The sequence below is a fragment of the Coregonus lavaretus genome, assembly GCF_964263955.1.
Source record: "Coregonus lavaretus genome assembly, chromosome: 6".
NCBI lineage: Eukaryota > Metazoa > Chordata > Actinopteri > Salmoniformes > Salmonidae > Coregonus > Coregonus lavaretus.
The window spans coordinates 45,053,621-45,077,089 of record NC_139993.1 but is presented as its reverse complement, the minus strand read 5'-3'; the positions used below and the strand labels follow the sequence as shown (position 1 = coordinate 45,077,089).

Sequence of the window (23,469 nt, the reverse complement as noted above, 5' to 3'; positions counted from 1 at the left end):
AGAAAAGGAAAGAAGGAAAGGAGACAAGTAAAGGAGGCCACTGTAGAGTATTGAGATAAAGCCATTGCCTCATTTTCAGTTCTGGCTTGAAAGCATTTTAAACATGTGAGATGGGACGAGGTGGTGGTAGAAGAGGTTACATTATTTATCTTCAAATATTTTGGTGTGCTACAAGTCCTGTATAACATGTTTCAAAGCTGTTGATAGACTGCTGCAGACAGATTGACTGAAAGGCTGAATATAATAATAATAATAATAAGTCTTACTATAATAATACTGACTACAGTATATAATATGAAATGTAACCATACTGGTAGTGGTCACCAACTGATCGATCTTCAAGGCATTCCTAGTCGATCACCAACGATAAAGGCCTGTTGCGCTGTTGGTGGTAGATGCACTTGATTCAGAAGTCCTGTTCACCGGGTAGGCAAAGTATTCCCAGTTTGAACCATTTCATATGTCTGAAAAGACAAACTCCGCCTACCTGGCAGACCGGGAGATCTGTGGCTAAATTGAGTGTGCCTACTGTGCTGGCCAATCAGATAGCTCAAATCACTGTGTCTACCTACAGCTTCCACGACCCCGGCCACAGACTAGCCTACGTGAGATTTCATAACTTTTAAAACCATGACCAGAGAGAGACTGTCAAAGAATACAGCAAAGAGCTGCTGTTTTTATGAGTGTCTAAGTTTTATTAAGCACTATTACAAAACGTAAAGCGCGCAATTCCCTCTACTTCCACTCACGCTGCAATGAATGAGTAGCCAAGTATATCGATATCCCTGCATTTTTATTATTATTAGCAGCTCGTTGTATCTATTTTAATGTCGAGGAGTATTTCACTTTCTTTGGTCATAGGAACAACCTGAATTTATGCCTGAGGCAGATGCGGTGCGACTTGAGTTTCGCCATCAGTTGAAAGATTGTGTCCCCTCTTTCTGGTCAATCTCACCTGAGGAAAGGAGAGAGCAGTGACCGTGAGAGGCGGACCCTCTGCTGCTCTCTCCCTCCCTCCATTGAGACTAATACTGTGTTCAAAAGAACTGAAATCTCCGACTTCTGAGCGTTCAAGACAACTGGGAACTCAGAAAAAAACTAGATCCGACTGGGGAAAATAGTTTTGAACGGTCATCCAACTCGGTAACTCTGGCATCTTCCTAGCGCTCCGACTTTCTGACCTGAAAGCACCATACCCATCTGATGCAGGTACCACACCTCCAGTAAAATAAAAAAGCTACTTATTAGCATTTATGCTCAGCTGTGCCTCGCAGGTGCTACACCAACTGATCTATTTGTTATCAAAGCTTGAGTTTTGAAATATAATAAGGTCTGAGGAGAACAATATTGGCAGGCCAGGCATATAGCCAATATGCTGTGATAATGTATTAGGCCTACTGCACAAACCTCATTCCTACAGAACTGTTAGGTTAATGTTAAAAATAATCTGAGTGGTAGATCTCAGCTTGCTTTTTGACTGCAAAAGTGATCTTGACTCAGAAAAGGTTGGTGACCACTGGACTAGCTGATATGTATTATGTACTGAATGGAGTTCTCCTTAAGTTTGATAAGGGGGCTGAGACACAGGCAGCATCTCAAATGAAACCCTATTCCCTAAATAAGGTGTCATTTGGGATGCAAACCCAACCCCTACGTAATGCCAACGTAATGCAACCTGTGTCACCCTTGGCCCGGACTCACAGAGTAGGATGAAGTGGTCCCTAGTAGACACTGATCTTAGGTCAGTTTTGTGTTTTCCATCCTAACAGTAAAGGTTAGCATTGGGAGAGAGTGAGCTGATCCTAGATCTGTAGTTAAGGTCAACTTCTACCCAGAGCCACACAGGCTGGCACAGCAGGGGTCTGGGAGGTTGGGTGGTGCCCCCTAGCTGGTGAGGAGGACTGTGTGCAGGAGAATGGGAGGAAGAGGAGGATAAGGAGATATTCTTCCTCCTCCTGGTGAGACACTAGCGATATCGCAATATCACTGGAACTGAGAGAGAAAGAGAGAGAGAGAGAGAGAGAGAGTAAAGTGTGTATTTAGTGCTACACCTTGAATCATTGTGATAATATTCTTGATCAATCCAATATGTGTTGTTCAGGCTGATACTCACTGATGATGATAAGCAGCAGAACGACCACCACCAGAGCTATGATGGCCTTCATCTGTGGAAGACAGAAACAAGCATTACACAAAGACATGGATACATACAGTACCAGTCAAAAGTTTGGACACACCTACTCATTCAAGGGTTTTTCTTTATTTTTACTATTTTCTACATTGTAGAATAATAGTGAAATAACACATATGGAATCATGTAGTAACCAAAAAAGTGTTAAACAAATCAAAATATATTTTATATTCTTCAAAGTAGCCACCCTTTGCCTTGATGACAGCTTTGCACACTCTTGGCATTCTCTCAACCAGCTTCACGAGGAATGCTTTTCCAACAGTCTTGAAGGAGTTCCCACATATGCTGAGCACTTGTTGGCTGCTTTTCCTTCACTCTGTGGTCCAACTCATCCCAAACCATCTCAATTGGGTTGAGGTCAGGTGATTGTGGAGGCCAGGTCATCTGATGCAGCACTCCATCACTCTCCTTGGTCAAATAGCCCTTACACAGCCTGGAGGTGTGTTTTGGGTCATTGTCCTGTTGAACAACAAATTATAGTCTCACTAAGCGCAAACCAGATGGGATGGCTTATCGCTGCAGAATGCTATGGTAGCCATGCTGGTTAAGTGTGCCTTGAATTCTAAATAAATCACTGAGTGTCACCAGCAAAGCACCCCCACACCATCACACCTCCTCCTCCATGCTTCACGGTGGGAACCACACATGCGGAGATCATCCGTTCACCTACTCTGCGTCTCACAAAGACATGGCGGTTGGAACCAAAAATCTCAAATTTGGACTCATCAGACCAAAGGACAGATTTCCACCGGTCTAAGGTCCATTGCTCGTGTTTCTTGGCCCAAGCAAGTCTCTTCTTATTATTGGTGTCCTTTAGTAGTGGTTTCATTGCAGCAATTCAACCATGAAGTGGTGATTCACACAGTCCCCTCTGAAAAGTTGATGCTGAGATGTGTCTGTTACTTGAACTCTGTGAAGTATTTATTTGGGCTGCAATCTGAGGTTCAGTTAACTCTAATGAACTTATCCTCTGCAGCAGAGGTAACTCTGGGTCTTCCTTTCCTGTGGCGGTCCTCTTGAGTGCAAGTTTCATCATAGCGCTTGATGGTTTTTACGACTGCACTTGAAGAAACTTTCAAAGTTCTTGACATTTTTCAGATTGACTGACCTTCATGTCTTAAAGTAATGACGGACTGTCGTTTCTCTTTGCTTATCTGAGCTGTTCTTGCCATAACATGGACTTGGTCTTTTACCAAATAGGGCTATCTTCTGTATACCACCCCTACCGTGTCACAACACAACTGATTGGCTCAAATGCATTAAGAAGGAAATAAATTCCACAAATTAACTTTTAACAAGGCACACCTGTTCATTTAAATGCATTCCAGGTGACTACCTCATGAAGCTGGTTGAGAGAATGCCAAGAGTGTGCAAAGCTGTCATCAAGTCAAAGGGTGGCTACTTTGAAGAATCTCAAATATAAAATATATTTTGATTTGTTTAACACATTTTTGGTTACTACATGATTCCATACGTGTTATTTCATTGTTTTGATGTCTTCACTATTATTTTACAATGTAGAAAATAGTAAAAATAAAGAAAAACCCTGGAATGATTAGGTGTGTCCAAACCTTTGACTGGTACTGTACATGGACACATGCACACACGTTGACTCACCTTCATATCTCTCCACCACATCCTCCTGTGCAGCTGCTTGGCTCGGCTGCTAAAGGCTGACGCGTTGTCTGATAGGCTCTCTGGAAGGTCATATGACCACAGGACACACACACGTGCAGGGAGACAAGATGGGGATGTGGGCACAGACAGGGAAGAGGGGGACAGACAGGGAGACAAGATGGGGACGTGGGGACAGGGAGACAACATGGGGACGATGGGGACAGGGAGACAAGATGGGGACAGACAGGGAAGAGGGGGACAGACAGGGAGACAAGATGGGGACGTGGGGACAGACAGGGAAGAGGGGGACAGACAGGGAGACAAGATGGGGACGTGGGGACAGGGAGACAAGATGGGGATGTGGGGACAGACAGGGAAGAGGGGGACAGACAGGGAGACAAGATGGGGACGTGGGGACAGGGAGACAAGATGGGGACGTGGGGACAGACAGGGAAGAGGGGGACAGACAGGGAGACAAGATGGGGACGATGGGACAGACAGGGAAGAGGGGGACAGACAGGGAGACAAGATGGGGACAGGGAGACAAGATGGGGTCGTGGGGACAGACAGGGAAGAGGGGGACAGACAGGGAGACAAGATGGGGACGTGGGGACAGACAGGGAAGAGGGGGACAGACAGGGAGACAAGATGGGGACAGACAGGGAAGAGGGGGACAGGGAGACACATAGAAGAAAACAGAAGAAAACGTGTAAACAGCATGGTAACTAGTTGAATACCCCTGATTTAGGCCTGCAACACAAGGCCATAGAATTACATATAGAACCAATTTAATATAAATTACTCATTCATAGGATCTTCAGTGAGCTCCAAAAGTATTGGGACAGTGACACATTTGTTGTTGTTTTGGCTCTGTACTCCAGCACTTTGGATTTGAAATGATACAAAGACTATAAGGTTAAAGTGCAAACTTGTGACTCTACAAACTTGTTGGACGTATTTGCTGTTTGTTTTGGTTGTGTTTCAGATTATTTTGTGCCCAATACAAATTAATGGTAAATAATGTATTGTGTCATATTGGAGACACTTTATTGTAAATAAGAATATAATATGTTCCTAAACACTTCTACATTAATGTGGATGCTACCATGATTATAGATAGTCCTGAATGAATCGTGAATAATGATGAGTGAGAAAGTTACAGATGCACAAATATCATACCCCCAAGACATGCTAACCTCTCACTACTGTGGCGTACTGCATTAGCATCGAACAGCCCCCGCGATATGCAACTTTTCAGGGAAGTCAGGAACCAATATACACAATCAGTTAGGAAAGCAAAGGCTAGCTTTTTCAAACAGAAATTTGCATCCTGTAGCACTAACTCCAAAAGGTTTTGGGACACTGTAAAGTCCATGGAAAATAAGAGCACCTCCTCCCAACTGCCCACTGCACTGAGGCTAGGAAACACTGTCACCACCGATAAATCTACAATAATCGAGAATTTCAACAAGCATTTTGCTACGGCTGGCCATGCTTTCCACCTGGCTACCACTACCCCGGCCACCAGCTCTGCACCCTCCGCTGCAACTTGCCCATGCCCCCCCCGCTTCTCCTTTACACAAATTCAGACAGCTGATGTTCTGAAAGAGCTGAAAAATCTGGACCCCTACAAATCAGCTGGGCTAGACAATCTGGACCCTTTCTTTCTAAAATTAGCCGCTGAAATTGTCGCAATCCCTATTTCTACCCTGTTCAACCTCTCTTTCGTAACGTCTGAGATCCCCAGAGATTGGAAAGCTGCTGCGGTCATCCCCCTCTTCAAAGGGGGTGACACTCTAGATCCAAACTGTTACAGACCTATATCCATCCTGCCCTGCCTTTCGAAAGTATTTGAAAACCAAGTTAACAAACAGATCACCGACCATTTCGAATCCCACCGTACCTTCTCCGCTATGCAATCCGGTTTCCGAGCTGGTCATGGGTGCACCTCAGCCACGCTCAAGGTCCTAAACGATATTATAACCGCAATCGATAAAAGACAGTACTGCGCAGCCGTCTTCATCGACCTGGCCAAGGCTTTCGACTCTGTCAACCACCGCATTCTTATTGGCAGACTAAATAGACTTGGTTTCTCTAATGACTGCCTCACCTGGTTCACCAACTACTTCTCAGATAGAGTTCAATGTGTCAAATCGGAGGGCCTGTTGTCTGGACCTCTGGCCGTCTCTATGGGGGTGCCACAGGGTTCAATTCTCGGGCCAACTCTATTCTCTGTGTATATCAATGATGCGAACGACACCATTTTGTATACATCTGGCCCTTCATTGGACACTGTGTTAACAAACCTCCAAACGAGCTTCAACGCCATACAACACTCCTTCCGTAGCCTCCAACTGCTCTTAAACACTAGTAAAACTAAATGCATGCTCTTCAACAGAACGCTGCTTGCACCCGCCCAGAATCACTACTCTCGGCGGGTCTGACCTATAGTATGTGGACAACTACAAATACCTAGGTGTTTGGTTAGACTGTAAACTCTCCTTCCAGACTCACATTAAGCATCTCCAATCAAAAGTTAGATCTAGAATCAGCTTCCTATTTCGCAACAAAGCCTCCTTCACTCATGCTGCCAAACATGCCCTCGTAAAACGGACTATCCTACCGATCCTTGACTTCGGCGATGTAATTTACAAAATAGCCTCCAACACTCTACTCAACAAATTGGATGTAGTCTATCACAGTGCCATCCGTTTTGTCACCAAAGCCCCATATACTACCCACCATTGTGACCTGTACGCTCTCGTTGGCTGGCTCACTACATATTCGTCGCCAAACCCACTGGCTCCAGGTCATCTATAAATCACTGCTAGGCAAATCCCGGTCTTACCTTAGCTCACTGGTCACCATAGCAACACCCACCCGTAGTCTGCGCTCCAGCAGGTATTTCTCACTGGTCATCCCCAAAGCCAACACCTCCTTTGGCCGCCATTCCTTCCAGTTCTCTGCTGCCAATGACTGGAACGAACTGCAAAAATCTCTGAAGCTGGAGACTCTTATCTCCCTCACTAACTTTAAGCGTCAGTTGTCAGAGCAGCTTACCGATCACTGCACCTGTACACAGCCATTCTGAAATTAGCCCACCCAACTACCTCATCCCCATATTGTTATTTATTTTGCTCATTTGCACCCCAGTATCTCTATTTGCACATCATCTTTTGCACATCTATCATTCCAGTGTTAATATGAAATTGTAACTATTTTGCACTATGGCCTATTTATTGCCTTACCTCCATAACTTACTACATTTGCACACACTGTATATATATATTTTCTGTTTGTATTTTTGACTTGTTGTTTTGTTTACCCCATATGTAACTGTGTTGTTGTTTTTATCGCACTGCTTTGCTTTATCTTGGCCAGGTCGCAGTTGTAAATGAGAACTTGTTCTCAACTGGCTTACCTGGTTAAATAAAGGTGAATTAAAAATAAATAAAAAACTATTACAATAACAGAGGTGGTTAGTATTTTTTTTTGGGGGGGGGGGGGGGGGGGGGGGGGGTATGATATTTGTGCGTCTGTAACTTTCTCACTCATCATTATTCACGATTCTTTCAAGACTATCTGTAATCATGGTAGCATCCACATTAATGTAGAAGTGTTTAGAAACATATTCTATTCTTATTTACAATAAAGAGTCTCCAAAATGACACAATACATTATTTACCATTAATTTGTATTGGGCACAAAATAATCTAAAACAACCAAAACAAACAGAAAATGCATCCAACAAGTTTGTAGAGTCACAAGCTTGATGTAGTCATTGCGTGCTAGGAATATGGGACCAAAAACTAAAATGTTTACTACTTTAATACACTTAAGTGAATTTGACCAAATACTTTTGGTCCCCTAAAATGGGGGGACTATGTACAAAAAGTGCTGTAATTTTTAAAACAGTTCACCTGATATGGATGAAAACACCCTAAATTTAAAGCTGACAGTCTGTACATTAAACCTCATAGTCATTGTATCATTTCAAATCCAAAGTGTTGGAGTAGAGCAAAACAACAACAACTGTGACACTCTCCCAATCCTTTGAGTTCACTGGATATGCAGGTGACTACGAAAGTTTGGCGTTTTGCTCATCCATTCTCCTTGAGCTTTTGCATTCCTGACACACACAAAGTCAAGTCTAAGGCCACACAAATGTGCTACTCTTCAACACCGAAACTCTATTAGGGTTCCTTCCTAAACACACACACACACACACTGTGTTCCAGATGTGGGTATTGTGCTGGTGGACATGACAGAGACAACATCTGTGTATGTCATGATGGACCTGGAGTACCCAGGACGGCTGGAGAAAGCCCGTTTTATCTGTTCATCACAACAACAGAGGAGAGAGCAGGAAGGCCTGTGTGCGTGTGTGTGTTCTGTGTGTGTGTTGCGTGTGAGAGAGAGAGAGGAGACAGAGAGAGAGAGAGACAGAGAGAGAGAGAGACAGAGAGACAGAGAGACAGAGCAAGTAAGAGCTAGCCTGTTAATGCAGTCAACCTGTAGAGATCATTAACACATGTAGAGTGTACTGAACATAGAGATCGTATAATTCACATAGAATGGGCAGAACACCTGGATGTGTTCAGTTCAGCTTCCTACATCCTCTAACACCTCCTTACTGCCCCAGATGAAAAACATCCTTACTAATTACAGCTCTAATCATCTAATCACTATTACGACAGTACAGACTAGACTCCATTTACTTCCTTTATAGTTGCCACACCTGCCCATCTAAGCTCTGCATTTGGTGTGTGTGTTCTGTATGTCATCGCCACTGATCCATGATAACCAGAGAAGAGCAGTCAGGAGTGAGAGTTAGCCTTGTCATATCTCCCTCCCATTCCCATTCCGGAGTGACTGAGTGGAATTCTCAGCGGGAAATGAGCTCCTGTAGAGTATGACTAATGGACCTGTCAGCATTCCAGGTCATCTCCAACAGGAATGTTCTCTTGCTTGTACAAACTTCTGTCAGGGTCCACTCATAGGATCACATATACAGACTCTTTCCCTTCCTATCTGAACTGTTTATGGAAGACAGGAGTGTTTTTATGCTAGTCTCAGATTCTGTACATATTATTTTATAGATGTTAACTTGATCTGAATAGGACTTGAGTCTCACCTGACTTGTCCTGCAGGTCCTCCAGTCTCTCTCCCCTGTCGATCACCTTGGAGATGTTCTCCTGCATCACATCGATGACCTCATCAACCTGCGACTGCACTCTTGAGGAGAGAAACAAAGACATGAATGTCAACACACACAAATAATGTGTTGTGCACAGTGTTGAAGGTGGGGTAGTTAGCTGGTAAGGGTGTTCTTACTGACACATTCACAAGCCCACACTCACACAAGCTTGTTCAACTAAATGCACACCAGTGGAGGCTGCTGGGGGAGGATGGCTCATAATAATTGCCGGAATGGAGTGAATGGAATCAAACATTTTATTTTAATTGTATGTGTTTGATACCATTCCATTCACTCCATACCAGCCATCATTATGAGCCATCCTCCTCCCCTCAGCAGCCTCCACTGATGCACACACACAAACACCCTATTCTCTGGACCTATACATGTTTTTTATTTATTTATTTTATTTAACCTTTATTTAACTTGGCAAGTCAATTAAGAACAAATTCTTATTTACAATGACGGCCTACAAAGAGGCAAAAGGCCTCCTGTGGGGACGGGGGCTGGGATTCAAAATACAAATGTAGGACAAAACACACATCATGACAAGAGAGACACCACTACATAAAGAGAGACCTAAGACAACACAGCAACACATGACAACACAGCATGGTAGCAAAACAACATGACAACAACACGGTAGCGAAACAACATGGCAGTAGCAAAACATGGTAGCAGCACAAACATTGTTAGGGACAGACAACAGCACAAATGGCAAAAAGGTAGAGACAACAATACATCACACGAAGCAGCCACAAGTGTCAGTAAGAGTGTCCATGATTGAGCCTTTGAATGTAGAGATGGAGATAAAACTATCCAGTTTGAGTGTTTTTTGCAGCTTGTTCCAGTCGCTAGCTGCAACTAACTGAAAAGAGGAGCGACCCAGGGATGTGTGCGCTTTGGGGACCATTCTTACCGAACCACATGACCTTTGTTTTGGAGGGTGTTCAGAACAAGGTTAAGGGCAGAGAAAGCTTGTTGGACACTAAGAAAGCTTTGTTGTAGAGCGTTTAACACAAAATCCGGGGAGGGGCCAGCTGAGTATAAGACTGTATCATCTGCATATAAATGGATAATAGAGCTTCCTACTGCCTGAACTATGTTGTTGACGTAAATTGAGAAGAGCGTGGGGCCTAGGATCGAGCCTTGGGGTACTCCCTTGGTGACAGGCAGTGGCTGAGACAGCAGATGTTCTTACTTTACACACTGCACTCTTTGAGAGAGGTAGTTAGCAAACCAGGCCAAAGACCCCTCAGAGACACAAATACTCCTTAGCCGATCCACAAGAATGGAATGGTGTACCGTATCAAAAGCTTTGGCCAAGTCAATAAAAATAGCAGCACAACATTGCTTAGAATCAAGGGCAATGGTGACATCACTTAGGACCTTAAAGGTTACAGTGACACATCCATAAACTGAGCAGAAACCAGATTGCATACCAGAAAGAATACTATAGATATCAAGAAAGACAGTCAGTTGATTATTGACAAGTTTTTCCACTAAGATAAACAGGGCAAGATATAAATTGCATTCTTACACCATGAGCAGAACATGCTGTGTGTTTCTGTTGGGATCAGATGTTTCTGGTAAACAATATTAGACTCTGTTACATAATACCAACACAGTCTGTGGGCTGGGCTCTCTGTCTCAACTCTACCAGTGCTGGGGTGTGTGGGGAGTACACATATGTGCACGCATGCACACACAGAGACAGACACACTCCATTGTCATATTACAAAATAATTTGATGTACAATGTGTTATATGATTTACAGTAATGAGTACAGTAATAAGTTTCCCCTCAATGAAAAGTGCCATGTTTAAATATGAGGGCAAGCAGTTCAACACAGGTAGGTCACATTGATTCACAATGTTCAGAAGTATTGGTCCATTATGACATCACAACTACATAAGCATAGAATTTCATTCTAATTCTATATGTGAGCCAGCCATGTCACAACTGATCAATACATTCCAAACATTCCGTTTGAACATTCTGGTGACTGAATACTGAACATAGAACACCAGTATCAAGAAGACAATCTAGTATATTCCACCTGAGACATAGTTATTACAGTAGACCACCATAAAATATAGAACGTGTTACTAGACGAAAACTTGAGGTTGCAGAACAAGGTGCGAAAGATGACACTGTCAATCTCATTGATGCTGAGGAGATTCCTGCAGCCGCTACAGGAAGATAATGCTTCAATAGGGAACCTTGGTGCTGCCAGTACCAGCTCCCTTCAGCCTGCCCCACCATCTCAACCCAGGGCCACTTCCTGAGCTCAACCGGAAGGTTCATCACACCTCGCATTGTTCCTCCAGAATCCCAGTACTGGCGTTGACTGAAGAAAGAAAGTGCTCTGCAACTAATTGCAAGTTTGAAGGCCGTGGAAAATATTGAGACTGAGGAAAATAAGCCACATCCACCCTCCATAATCCCAGTACTGCAGAAGAAGAGTGCCATCTGCAATGGGAACAGTCGAACACTGCATGCAGCTCCAACAAATCAGCAGACAGGGAAGGCTAGTTTTCCTCACATCCGGAAGCCACTGCGACCCATCCAGACCAAGAGGTATCAAACCTGTGTGGTGAAAGACATCTTCCTCCATAGCGCCAAGCCGTTGAAGGCAGTCCATGGAGCCAAAATGGCCACCAAGACGCCACTGCCTCCCATTAGATCCAGAGTCACTGTGCCTAACAATGGTCCCAAGAAGGAACTATTCTGGCCAGTCAGACCAGAGGGAAACCTGCTGGTTTCCCTCTAATCAGCTTGGCCTTCAGAAGGCAGGTCGTGAAGAAACATATTCAGATCAAGACTCAGATCCTAACTATACAGGATCTACCGACATGCCCCAATAAATATGGTAAGTATTCTATTCGGAGGCTGACCAGTTGATGGCATATCTGAAGGTCAAGCTGATCAGTGTCACCCAGGAATTCAAGCACGCAGAGAGAGGAGAAGTCAACAGTTTAATGAAATATGTTTCATTGTGAAAACGATGTTCCCGACAGATTTCACTTGGTTTCCCAAATTAAGCACTTGGTAGCTGCAGGAACAGAGTTGGGGAGCCCATGGCATACAGAGTTTTGGCAGAATATCACCTGAGGCTGCATGCTCCTCAAACAATGGTTGATGCATGGAGTGAAATAACCGGAGTAGCCTACCCGAACAGGCGGGAAAGCAGCTTCCATTTGCTATTCGACTGCATAGGCGGATGACATTCATTTTTTCCCCCTGCCCCTGTTCCTGCCCATTTCATAATGGGCCATTCTAAATCTAAAACTAATTTAACATAATAGTAAAGACAATATTAAATTGAGAATAGTCTGATGGGTGATATGGTCACTTGATGAGAGAACAGTGTGTGCAGCCTAAGGCAAGGAACAGAGCATAAGCTTTTTTTTTTTGCATCATGCTGCCCGTCTATGTTTCGATTTCTAAGACATTTTAAGGTTTGTATCATTAACAACTAAAGTTGCCAAATAACTAAATCTAGCTTAGCCTATAGGACCTGTTTCAAATGATCACTTTTACGCTTAACATAGCCTTCATATGCGCACTTGCTCCAGAATGGGAAAAATATCCTTTCTATTTTATTCAGCTAAGTTCAATTATATTCTTCTTACTATCAAATCATATAATATAAAATAATGACATGGGACATAAGCATATCCTGTCTGCTAAATGAACAAGCCTACAGCCTATGGCATGGAGCATAGCCAGATAACATAGAGTAGGCCAACTCATATTCTGTTAATCTGAAATACATTTGTCATATCATAATGTTTCTTTACCTACCTAAAATAAAGAATTGATTTATTGTTATGGTTTATATTAAATTGATTTATTAGACTTGTTAAAATGTAGATGTTCAAAGGCACGCATCAGCAGCTTGTATGTGTAGAGGCCGGAGTATTGCTAAACATATTTATGTTAATTAACCGTCAATTGCTGTGAGACCGGCAGTCTTTTGCATTACAATAACTGGCTGACAAAATGTCATGAATGACCGCCACAGCCCTACAGTGGCTTGCGAAAGTATTCACCCCCCTTGACATTTTTGTCCTATTTTGTTGCCTTACGACCTGGAATTAAAATTGATTTTTTGGGGGTTTGTATCATTTCATTTAGACAGCATGCCTACCACTTTGAAGATGCAAAATATTTATTTATTGTGAAACAAACAAGAAATAAGACCAAAAAACCAGAAAACTTGAGCGTGCATAACTATTCACCCCCCCAAAGTCAATACTTTGTAGAGCCACCTTCTGCAGCAATTACAGCTGGAAGTCTCTTGGGGTATGTCTCTATAAGCTTTGTACATCTAGTCACTGGGATTTTTTCCCATTCTTCAAGGCAAAACTGCTCCAGCTACTTCAAGTTGGATGGGTTCCGCTGGTGTACAGCAATTTTTAAGTCATACCACAGATTCTCAATTGGATTGAGGTCTGGGCTTTGACTAGGCCATTCCAAGACATTTAAATGTTTCCCCTTAAACCACTCGAGTGTTGCTTTAGCAGTATACTTAGGGTCATTGTCCTGCTGGAAGGTGAACCTCCATCCCAGTCTCAAATCTCTGGAAGACTGAAACAGGTTTCCCTCAAGAATTTCCCTGTATTTAGCACCATCCATTATTCCTTCAATTCTGACCAGTTTAGTAGTCTCTGCCAATGAAAAACATCCCCACAGCATGATGCTGCCACCACCATGCTTCACTGTGGGGATGGTGTTCTCGGGGTGATGAGAGGTGTTGGGCTTGAGGTGTTGGGTTTGCGCCAGACAGCGTTTTCCTTGATGGCCAAAAAGCTCACTTTTAGTCTCATCTGACCAGAGTACCTTCTTCCATATGTTTGGGCAGTCTCCCACATTCCTTTTCGCGAACACCAAACGTGTTTGCTTATTTTTTTCTTTAAGCAATGGCTTTTTTCTGGCCACTCTTCCGTAAATCCCAGCTCTGTGGAGTGTACGGCTTAAAGTGGTCCTATGGACAGATACTCCAATCTCCGCTGTGGAGCTTTGCAGCTCCTTCTGGGTTATCTTTGGTCTCTTTGTTGCCTCTCTGATTAATGCCCTCCTTGCCTGGTCCGTGAGTTTTGGTGGGCAGCCCTCTCTTGGCAGGTTTGTTGTGGTGCCATATTCTTTCAAACAATTTAAAATGGATTTAATTGTGCTCCGTGGGATGTTCAAAGTTTCGGATATTTTTTTATAACCCAACCCTGATCTGTACTTCTCCACAACTTTGTCCCTGACCTGTTTGGAGAGCTCCTTGGTCGTCGTGGTGCCGCTTGCTTGGTGGTGCCCCTTGCTTAGTGGTGTTGCAGACTCTGGGGCCTTTCAGAACAGGTGTATATATACTGAGATCATGTGACACTTAGATTGCACACAGGTGGCCTTTATTTAACTAATTATGTGACTTCTGAAGGTAATTGGTTGCACCAGATCTTATTTAGGGGCTTCATAGCAAAGGGGGTGAATACATATGCACGCACCACTTTTTCGCTATTTATTTTTTAGATTTTTATTAAACAAGTTATTTTTTTCATTTCACTTCACCAATTTGGACTATTTTGTGTATGTCCATTACATGAAATCCAAATAAAACTCAATTTCAATTACAGGTTGTAATGCAACAAAATAAGAAAAACGCTAAGGGGGATGAATACTTTTGCAAGGCACTGTATCTGCTACCAATCGAAGTTACAACTGTTTGTTGGAGTTTAGATTGATGAAAAGTATCTAGCTAATGTCAGCTAACAGCTCTCTCATGTCTCGTCATTGAGCAGCCCAAAGGAGACGTTGCTATGGATACCAATGCATTTCAATGGCAAAAAAAAGGGCCATAGACTACAATGGTAAAGAAATCTAAAATTCTAGACCCATCTCCTCTTTCACCATTTAAGCTATCAACTCCAAACCAACGTTGAGATGTTCAGACTGACCCTACTTAGATTGCTTGTCAAAATATTTTTTATAGTATACACACCTTCTGAACTATAACCATTTAAAATAAATAAACATTGGTTTGAATGAGGACCATAGGAATACAGAGGTAGCTATTCAAAATGGTCCTGCTCCTTAGCCAATTAAGAAACAAGACCAACTTTAAAACATTCAGGCTATCCTAACTTCAAATTCTTTAGAATCTTATCAACTATAACTATAGACATGTGCTAAATAAATGTGCATAAAGTAGCATAAAATAACCTCCCACAGTAACTCTTGAACCGTTCAAGCTAGAGACACCAAACCAACGTTCACATGTTCAGGCTATCCTATCCACTGCCACAAATATACTTTCAAAGAGCTGAATGAAGCAAGTCACAATTTTTCTTAATGGATTTTATTTTCTAGTTTCTTGTTGTGATCACATGTAGGCAGGCCTATTTGAATGACATACTGTATATTGTATGTATTTCTTCAATTTAATTGTGTGTAAAGTGTGTTTAGAGTGCCTGAGATGTGCATTCGCTTGCCCATCTGATAACGAGGAGGACCACGATGGAAATAATTCTGTTCACTTTGTGATTTTGATCCTAGACCATTTTAATGTGTGTAGTGTTGTATTCATAATGACTGAGGAAACTCAAGCGATACATGGTGTGATGCACCAAGGGACCTGGGTCTGTCTGGACATCACCACTCTTTTGTATTTTTTACTGAACAGACAATACAGTACATACAGTGCGTACATTCATACAGACAGACAGACAGACAGACAGACAGGAGGAGATAGACAGGACAGAGAGGAAGAGCCGTGGGGCTGGGATTCTAGAACAGATATAGATGTGCTGTGGGCATTGGCGGTGACATCAGACCAACCGCTAGAACACCTGTTGCCCAAAAGATGACCTCTACCTTGGTATCAGCGAGGGTTCCAATACGAGGCAGTACTACTAAGAGGCAGTATATCCAGAACCATCTAAATCAATTGTGTTCAGCAGTTCCACAGAAACATATATAGTTCTTCAATAAAATAATGAATCGAAAGAACTCATAAAAAAAGTTCAGTCAGATTTGTTGATGGTTCAGAAAAGCAGAAGAAGTTCAATATTAACAAACAAGGGAATTACGTCTTTCGTTCATAATTTCTAATATGACAGAGTGTAGATTCATGCTCCCCTCCCAAACACACACGCACGCACACTGCATGTGCACACAAACTTACTGTCTGATTTTGTCACTTCCAGCTCCAAATCTGGGTCCAGTTGGTCCCCTCCTGAAAGAAATATACAGAGAATCTGTAGCTTCACATACACAGCCTTGCAGCCCAATGTGTGCTCTGGTCAAAAGCAGTGCACTGTATAAGAAACAGGCGGTCAATTCAGACACAAACAAACACACTAATGTTTTACTCACAGGAAGAAGTCCTCCTCTTCATCAGAGTCTTCCTCCAGCAGGTTCCTCTGTGAGGGGGCAATGGTTAGAGGGCAGAGGATAGAGGTCAGACACTGGGACACACCACCACTGATATCAACACCACTGACATGGAATACAATGATATGGAAGCAAATCAAATCAATTACATTATCATTGAGAAATGATGCTACATCTAATCTATTTTCCTGTTTTGTTTACATAAGCTAACAAAAGTTATGTTTCTGCTCGGTTGTGCTGGTCTCCTGTGTGTCTTGTTGCTAGGAACATTACTTGAGAGAGAATGTTGTTTGTTTTGTCTTCTGCCTTTCACAGTGTATTAGAGCATGGAGTCTGTTAAGAGGAGCTGAGTAGTGGGGAGGCTTCCAGAAACTGGCTGATCTGAGGTCAGCTTACCAAACATCATATAAGTACAACCAGACAGACTCTTCTATTGATGTGTTACATTAGACATATAATGTGGGTTAAAACTGATCTCAGTTAAGACCCTATAATAGACTGTTTATGAAACTGATCACAGTGAAAGAATGGTATAAAACAGACTGGGATGGTTCTGTAAAGCTTTCTCAGGTGGAGAGTTGGCTACAGAATAGACAGAATGTCTCTGCTTCTTATTTTTCTCGTTGCTTCCAGAGGCAGTTTGGAACTCGCTAGTGTGTGTTGTAAACGAGGACAGCCAATTTTTACGCCCTACGCAATTCAGCACTCTGTGGTCCCGTTCTGTGAGCTTGTGTGGCCTACCACTTCACGGCTGAGCCGTTGTTGCTCCTAGATGTTTCCACTTCACAATAACAGCACTTACAGTTTACCGGGGCAGCTCTATAAGGGCAGAAATTTGACGAACTGACTTGTTGGAAAGGTGGCATCCTATGACGGTGCCACATTGAAAGTCACTGAGCTCTTCAGTAAGGCCATTCTACTGCCAATGTTACTATGGAGATTGCATGGCTGTGTGCTCGATTTTATACACCTGTCAGCAACGGGTGTGGCTGAAATAGCCGAATCCACTAATTTGAAGGGGTGTCCACATACTTTTGTGCATATAGTGTATATCTTACTGTATATACATTTACCTCAGATAACTAGCAGAATGTGATCATAAGGACAAGCCTTTATCTGATGAGTGGTTCAAACCCACCTTCTGCCTATCCTCTACCCATGTTCCATCCCAGCCATCTAACTGCATGTCACTACTCAGCTCTGTCCAACTCCTGGATGTCTGATCCCAGGAGCCAGGAGAGGACTGGGAGCTAATATCAGAGAAGAGGAGATGGAAGGAGGAAAATGGAGAGGGGTGTGTGTGTGTTACAGATGTGGCATCTTAATGTGACCCCAATTATTACAGGAGGAAAATATTTCTGTAGCACCAGGATCTGACTGGGCCATTCTGTTCCTGCAGGAAACAGATGGCCTCCATTTGAATGCAAATTCTATCACTTGAATCTGAATTAATGACTCAACTGTCCCCGCATGAAGAGAAAGGGTTTATGCAGGTTTCTGTTGCATTTATGTAAAACACAAAGCCCATTTGCATTTTCCTGTGGAGGAAAACTTTCTTCAACAAAAGGGTGATCAAATTAAGATGACAGATCTGTATATAAGAAGCAAGTCTCTGTGTTTCTCTTTGATTTCAGCTGAACACAACAACACAATGCTGAGACAGAGGAGGGAGGGGTCCTCTCTGAACCTCAGAGAAGCGAAGGGAGAGAGGAAGACTGAGGAACTATGATGGAGAACATATGTTTGGCTAAAGGGCTCTGGAGTGTCATCTCTCCATCTCTTGTTCTCTTTAATCCCTCTGTCCCTTTCTCCATCTCCTTCTCTTATGTTTCCAATTTTCCCCTCTGTTCATGACCCATCTGTGTCTCCTACGTCTAGGATCATTTCCACTTGCCGGATGTGGATGCCTTTCCCTCTCTGTACCCCTGCAATGTCCCTCTCTTAACTGCTCTCTCCCCCCATGTTTTTAATTCCTGTCTTAAATGAGTTTGCACTGGGGAAACAGATTTCATGTTTTTGTAAATGTAACTAATAAAAACCCTTGAACCTTGCTCCATCCCTCCCTCCACCCGTGTCTCACCCTCTCGCTGCGTATGGATCCCGTGACCTCTTCATCATTGAGGTGTCGTTTGAACTTCGGAGGCATGTTGGCGTCTTCAGGCTGCTCCTCCCGCTCTGTCTCCCTCTGTAGGAGGAGAAACACACCCGTTACAGACCTCACACACACATTAGTGATACAGTTCAGCAGAAACTCTGGTCCTACTGGGGTGCAGGCTTTTGCTGCAGACCAGCACTAACACATCTCTTTAAACTAATCAATGATAATTATTTATTAGTAGAATCAGGCGTGTAAGTGATGGGCTGGAAACGAAAGCCTGCAAACTGTAACGAGCCCTCCAGATGACCACGGCTGCTGCAGTCATTATACCAATGGCAGACAAATACCAAACATGCACAACACACACTCAGGTGGGCCTCAACACCAGCTTGGTTATCACATAAAATATATAGTATGACAAAGCTGGTCTGCCTGCTTGACTCCTACACACTTTTATTTTCTGAGGCGAACACATGTTCAGAGTAATGACTGGTCCTGGTTCCTCTCTAAGTTTCTCCAAGCCGCTGCAGACTCAGGTATTGCTCTCTAAAGGTTTAGGTCCTGGGTTTGTGAGGTGTTCTGTGACTAGACTGACCAAACAGAAACAACCAGCCTACTTACAGTATCAGCCTTTACGTCAATTAGCAGATGCTTTTATCCATACAGTATGTAGTCCCTGCGGGAAGTGTCATGTTATGTCAAACACATATTTAAGTGTAACAGCAGACAGAGCAGTGAAGAGGGGACCTCGCTCTCATGTTGGGAGGTGTGTGTGAGTGCTGCAGGCTGATAATAACTGCAGCCTTGGCCTCACCATGAAGAGTGTGAGAGCAGAGGGGAACTAAACACTTCACCTAAATCTTCAAAACATGTAGAAAACATGTAGATCTCATTTAGGCTAGTTTTTAAACAAGCATACTTAGTAACAGAACCATTCCGGTTTTTAAACCATTTCCCCTAACCCCTAGGACTACAGGGATTCTGTCAGGCTTGCCAGGATGTAATTGTGGGAGAGTTAGGCCTACTTATGCGTGGGTGGTGGTGTTGGACTAAATGTTCCATTTCAGCAGAGTGGCCTGGCTGTTATTCAGAGCTTCTCCTCTCTCCTGCCTGTTCCCTTTTGAGGGGTGGGACGTGGGAGCAGTTTTAATGGCGAGCAGAGTTTGATTTAACACTGCTGGCTGGCTATGCTGTGGAACCCAGCTCACTCAGGGGAGGGCTCCTGTGTCCGCTCACTGCTGCCTGTACTGTACCTCTTCATCTTGTCTCCATCTCTATTCCCTCATTCCTGTCTCTGTCTCTGAGCCCCGGAGTAGAAAACGTGCTGTTCCTTCAGCTAGCCTCAAGCATCCCTCTTCCCTGACCAGTTGATTGGCTGTGCATCAAACTCAGCCCCAGTAACACATAACCTAACCACTGCTGTTCAGTGGTTTTAGGCAGGGCACAAAGGCCCCCTGTGCAGCCTCTGTTGTACAGCCAGACATCAAATGCTTTTAGGTCAGGAAAGAGAGCTAGGCAAGGGTCCACCTCACAGAAGTCATGGAAAAGGAAATACTTCCCCACCCCAAACCCATCGCTTTTTTATGCTGCACATGAATTGCCCATTGGAGAAAATAAAGATTTATTAAATTGAACTGAATAAATTCTAGGTAGAATTTAAGACAAATTTGTCTAAACACACCCCACCTCTCCTGTCCTCACAGCTTCTACCCCAAACCCATCTCTCCTGCCCCAACTCCTCCAGCCCCTTATGTACCATTGAATCCAGCTCAAACTCTGAAACTGTTGCTTTTCTCAGCGTCTTCTTCTGGCAGGGCAGTTGGAAAAGGGCTGTTCCGTGGCCAGGAGCGGAGTGGAACGTTCCGGTAAACAGAGGAGAGAGTGGCAGGGGTCAGGGCTCTATCTCAGGCAACTACAGAGAAGAGAGAGAGATGCACAGAAAGAAGAGAGGAGAGAAAAGCCAAGCTAGCAAATCTGGGTTGCAGATATGCAAGTATGCAGCTTTGAAAGAAGCACTTTAAAGGTACAATCTGTAACATCTATTTCTGGTAAGATGTTTTGTTCATCTAAAAATCAATGAAGAAGAGTGGAATGAGAGGAGGGAGATGTAGAGGGGGGTGTTTGTGTTTGTTTAGTTTCACACTTGATTGTATTAGGGTGATTCCAAACCTGCGGAAAATATTTGTGGTATCTCAGATTGTTCTGGCAATTCTCTCATCGGAACTTAATTGGGAGGAAGAATGTTTAACATGCTTTTAACATTTGTATAATTTTTTTTTATTTTTTTTATCATGATGAAACTGTAGGCCCTTTTTAGACCTATACATGCTTCCTGTAAGACCCTATGATCTGTACATGATACAGAAAACATATTGGTGTCATTAAACTCTATAGCAGAAGTACTAGGTGAAAAATCTGTCGATGTGCCCTTGAGCAAGGCACTTAACCCTAATTGCTCCTGTAAGTCGCTCTGGATAAGAGTGTCTGCTAAATGACAAAAAATAAATACAAAATAAAATAATAATAACAAAAATACTAAACTCTTACCCTACGGGGTCCAGAGCCTGCTGGTTTTCTGTTCTACCTGATAATTAATTGCACATAACTGGTGTCCCAGGTCTAAATCAGTCCCTGATTACAGCGGAACAATTAAAAAATGCAGTGGAATTGGCTTCGAGGTCCAGTGTTGAGTTTGATGGCTCTATAGTGTTCTCTCAAATATGGAGTTAGTCTAGATTCTGAAATACAAACATAAAAATCATGAATATCTCAAAACCACCCTTTCTGATTTTGCCTATTTTTAGACATATTGTTTGTAACAATATACTCTCCAAACGTCACATTTCCAGAGCCCTCTGGTACTTTTAATGATATGACCCATTTTAAACATAGAAATCAACATTATAGGTCATTAACCAATCACAGCGCTCCTTTAGGATTGCACATTCAGCAAGTCATCAGCAGAGGGAGTTCCCTTTAAATCCATTTTCCCCATTCACTGTGTTGGTGGTGCCCATTACATTAAACATCCCTTCAGAATTAGCAGAGTCCACTATGGACATTTTATTTACCTGAAGAGTATATTGTTCCAAACAATATGTCTTAAAATGAACAAAATCAAAAAGGGTAGTTAAGATATTTATATTTCTTATGTTCAATAAATTAATGTGAAATGGTATTTCAAAATCTAGACATACTCTATATTTGAGGGAACACTATAAGGAGTATAATGACACCAAGATGTTTTCTGTATCATGCACGAGTCACAGATCATAGAGTCTTACAGGAGGTATGATAGGGTCTAAAAAGGGCCTACATTTGCCATTTTCATCATAATTTTCACAAAAATGGTTTGTCATAGAAATGTAAAAAGCAGTTCAAAACATCCTTCCTCCCAATGAAGTTTCTGTGAGAATTGACAGAACAAGCAGAGATACCAACAAACAAAAAAATCTGCTCCCGCTGGAGTGGAATTGCCCTATGGACAGGGGACAGTGAAACTACAGATTGTGCCTTTAAAAATCAAGAGAGGAAAAAGCAGGAATCAGCTGAAAAAGGTATAGCCTAGGCCTAGTATCTAGGCTAAATGGCAGATGCTCATCAGCTACAAGGGGAATGAGGAAATGACAGAGAGCCTCATATTCCGGTAAGAAAGAAAACAACCGGTTCAGGCAGCCATGATCAAAGTTTATTTTGAGGGAAGTGGAACTCTGACATTCTATTTGGCTGAGAGCACAGTTCACAGCCTAGTCTATGGACAGGAGAAAGAGACTGGCACTAAGACATGAAGCAGGACCCTGCCCTATAGCACAGCTCAGCTGCAGTTTACAATTAGGTATTTGATGCTCACAGTCTTGAATGGATTACATATATCTAGTTAGCACTAAATAAAATCTAGTTGCCACTCTGACACAGTTCCTCTGATGACATAACCATGTAATCCTGAAACAGTATAGGTGCGTTAGAGACCTCTAAGCACAGATAATGGTTCAATGTAATCCTTATCATCAACAACACTGATTGTGTAACACCAGCCAACTAGCTAGCTATCCTCAGAAATTCGACATCAAGAACAGAGTGAGCCATGCCATCTTGCATTCACGCTACCTAGCTTGCTAAATCCGAAATATCGAGAAAGCCAGACAGACATCATTGTCTTCTGTGAATGGCAAATGTAGCTAGCTAGCTAACGTCACCTAACTACAATGACAACCAGCTGGGAACAGCGTAACGTTAGTTAGCTAGCTGACTAGCAATATCAGGAATACTTGAATTCAACAAATACAACGTAATTAAATTGTATTATCAATCGAATAAAATATTTTTGGTTATGATGCCTACCGTTAGCTAAGATGAATATGCAGACACTGAGACAGGCCGCTGGTGACGACGTTCATAGCCACACTAGTAGAGAAAACATTAGCTAGCTAGCAAGCTAATGCTAACGTTACCTGCTAGATTCGCTCCCTCGAATACAGACGCCCACGACCAAACAAGCTTTGTTTATAAATACAGGATCACAATGTTCAATTTCGCTTTCTAAAATAAATCAATGCATTTTTTTCCAGCTGAGGATGGTTGCTACAGAGATGCTCTCTCTGATGAAGCTGACCACAGACCAAGAAGCTGGACCGGACCCATTGCGACTGTGACTAGAGGGAGTACAGCCACAGAACAATGAGACAGACATTTCACCGGATGTATAAATGTGAAGCATCCGCTTGGCGTTTCCACTCACTACCAAATATGCCCAGTGGCCGGCAGTGGGAGAAGATGAAACGAGTTGGATTTTGGCCGACATTCTGTTAATTTTCGATGAAAATGAAACATTTGAGCTCAATACAGTTTTCTGTTCCCAAAACTAGAACCTGTTACGAACATAGTGGACTAGGTTTAGTAGACTTTACACTTTGCCAAAGTTTTAAAACATTGCGTTGTTTAGAAGGAGTGCAAAGGCGAATAGAGTTATTGCACACGCGCACT

The 23,469-nt window shown here is 42.8% G+C and overlaps 1 protein-coding gene across 4 annotated transcripts; it reads right to left on the bottom strand.

Annotated features, from left to right (window-relative positions):
- Positions 1–1,252: 1,252 nt before the first annotated feature.
- vamp4 (vesicle-associated membrane protein 4) lies at positions 1,253–23,137 on the bottom strand. Of its 4 annotated transcripts, none has more exons than XM_084163158.1 (9): positions 22,828–23,137; positions 20,243–20,316; positions 18,469–18,573; positions 16,371–16,417; positions 16,180–16,230; positions 8,943–9,043; positions 3,809–3,888; positions 2,114–2,165; positions 1,253–1,992 (listed from the first exon to the last, which is right to left on the bottom strand). In XM_084163158.1, exons 2-9 carry the CDS (start codon positions 20,243–20,245, stop codon positions 1,967–1,969), a joined length of 465 nt encoding a protein of 154 aa, XP_084019284.1. In that variant the 5' UTR covers positions 20,246–20,316; positions 22,828–23,137; the 3' UTR covers positions 1,253–1,966. The 4 variants fall into 4 exon arrangements, with proteins under 4 accessions (XP_084019284.1, XP_084019285.1, XP_084019286.1 ...); XM_084163159.1 differs by having other exon boundaries at positions 22,938–23,137; XM_084163160.1 differs by lacking the exon at positions 20,243–20,316.
- Between the last annotated feature and the right edge of the window lie 332 nt (positions 23,138–23,469).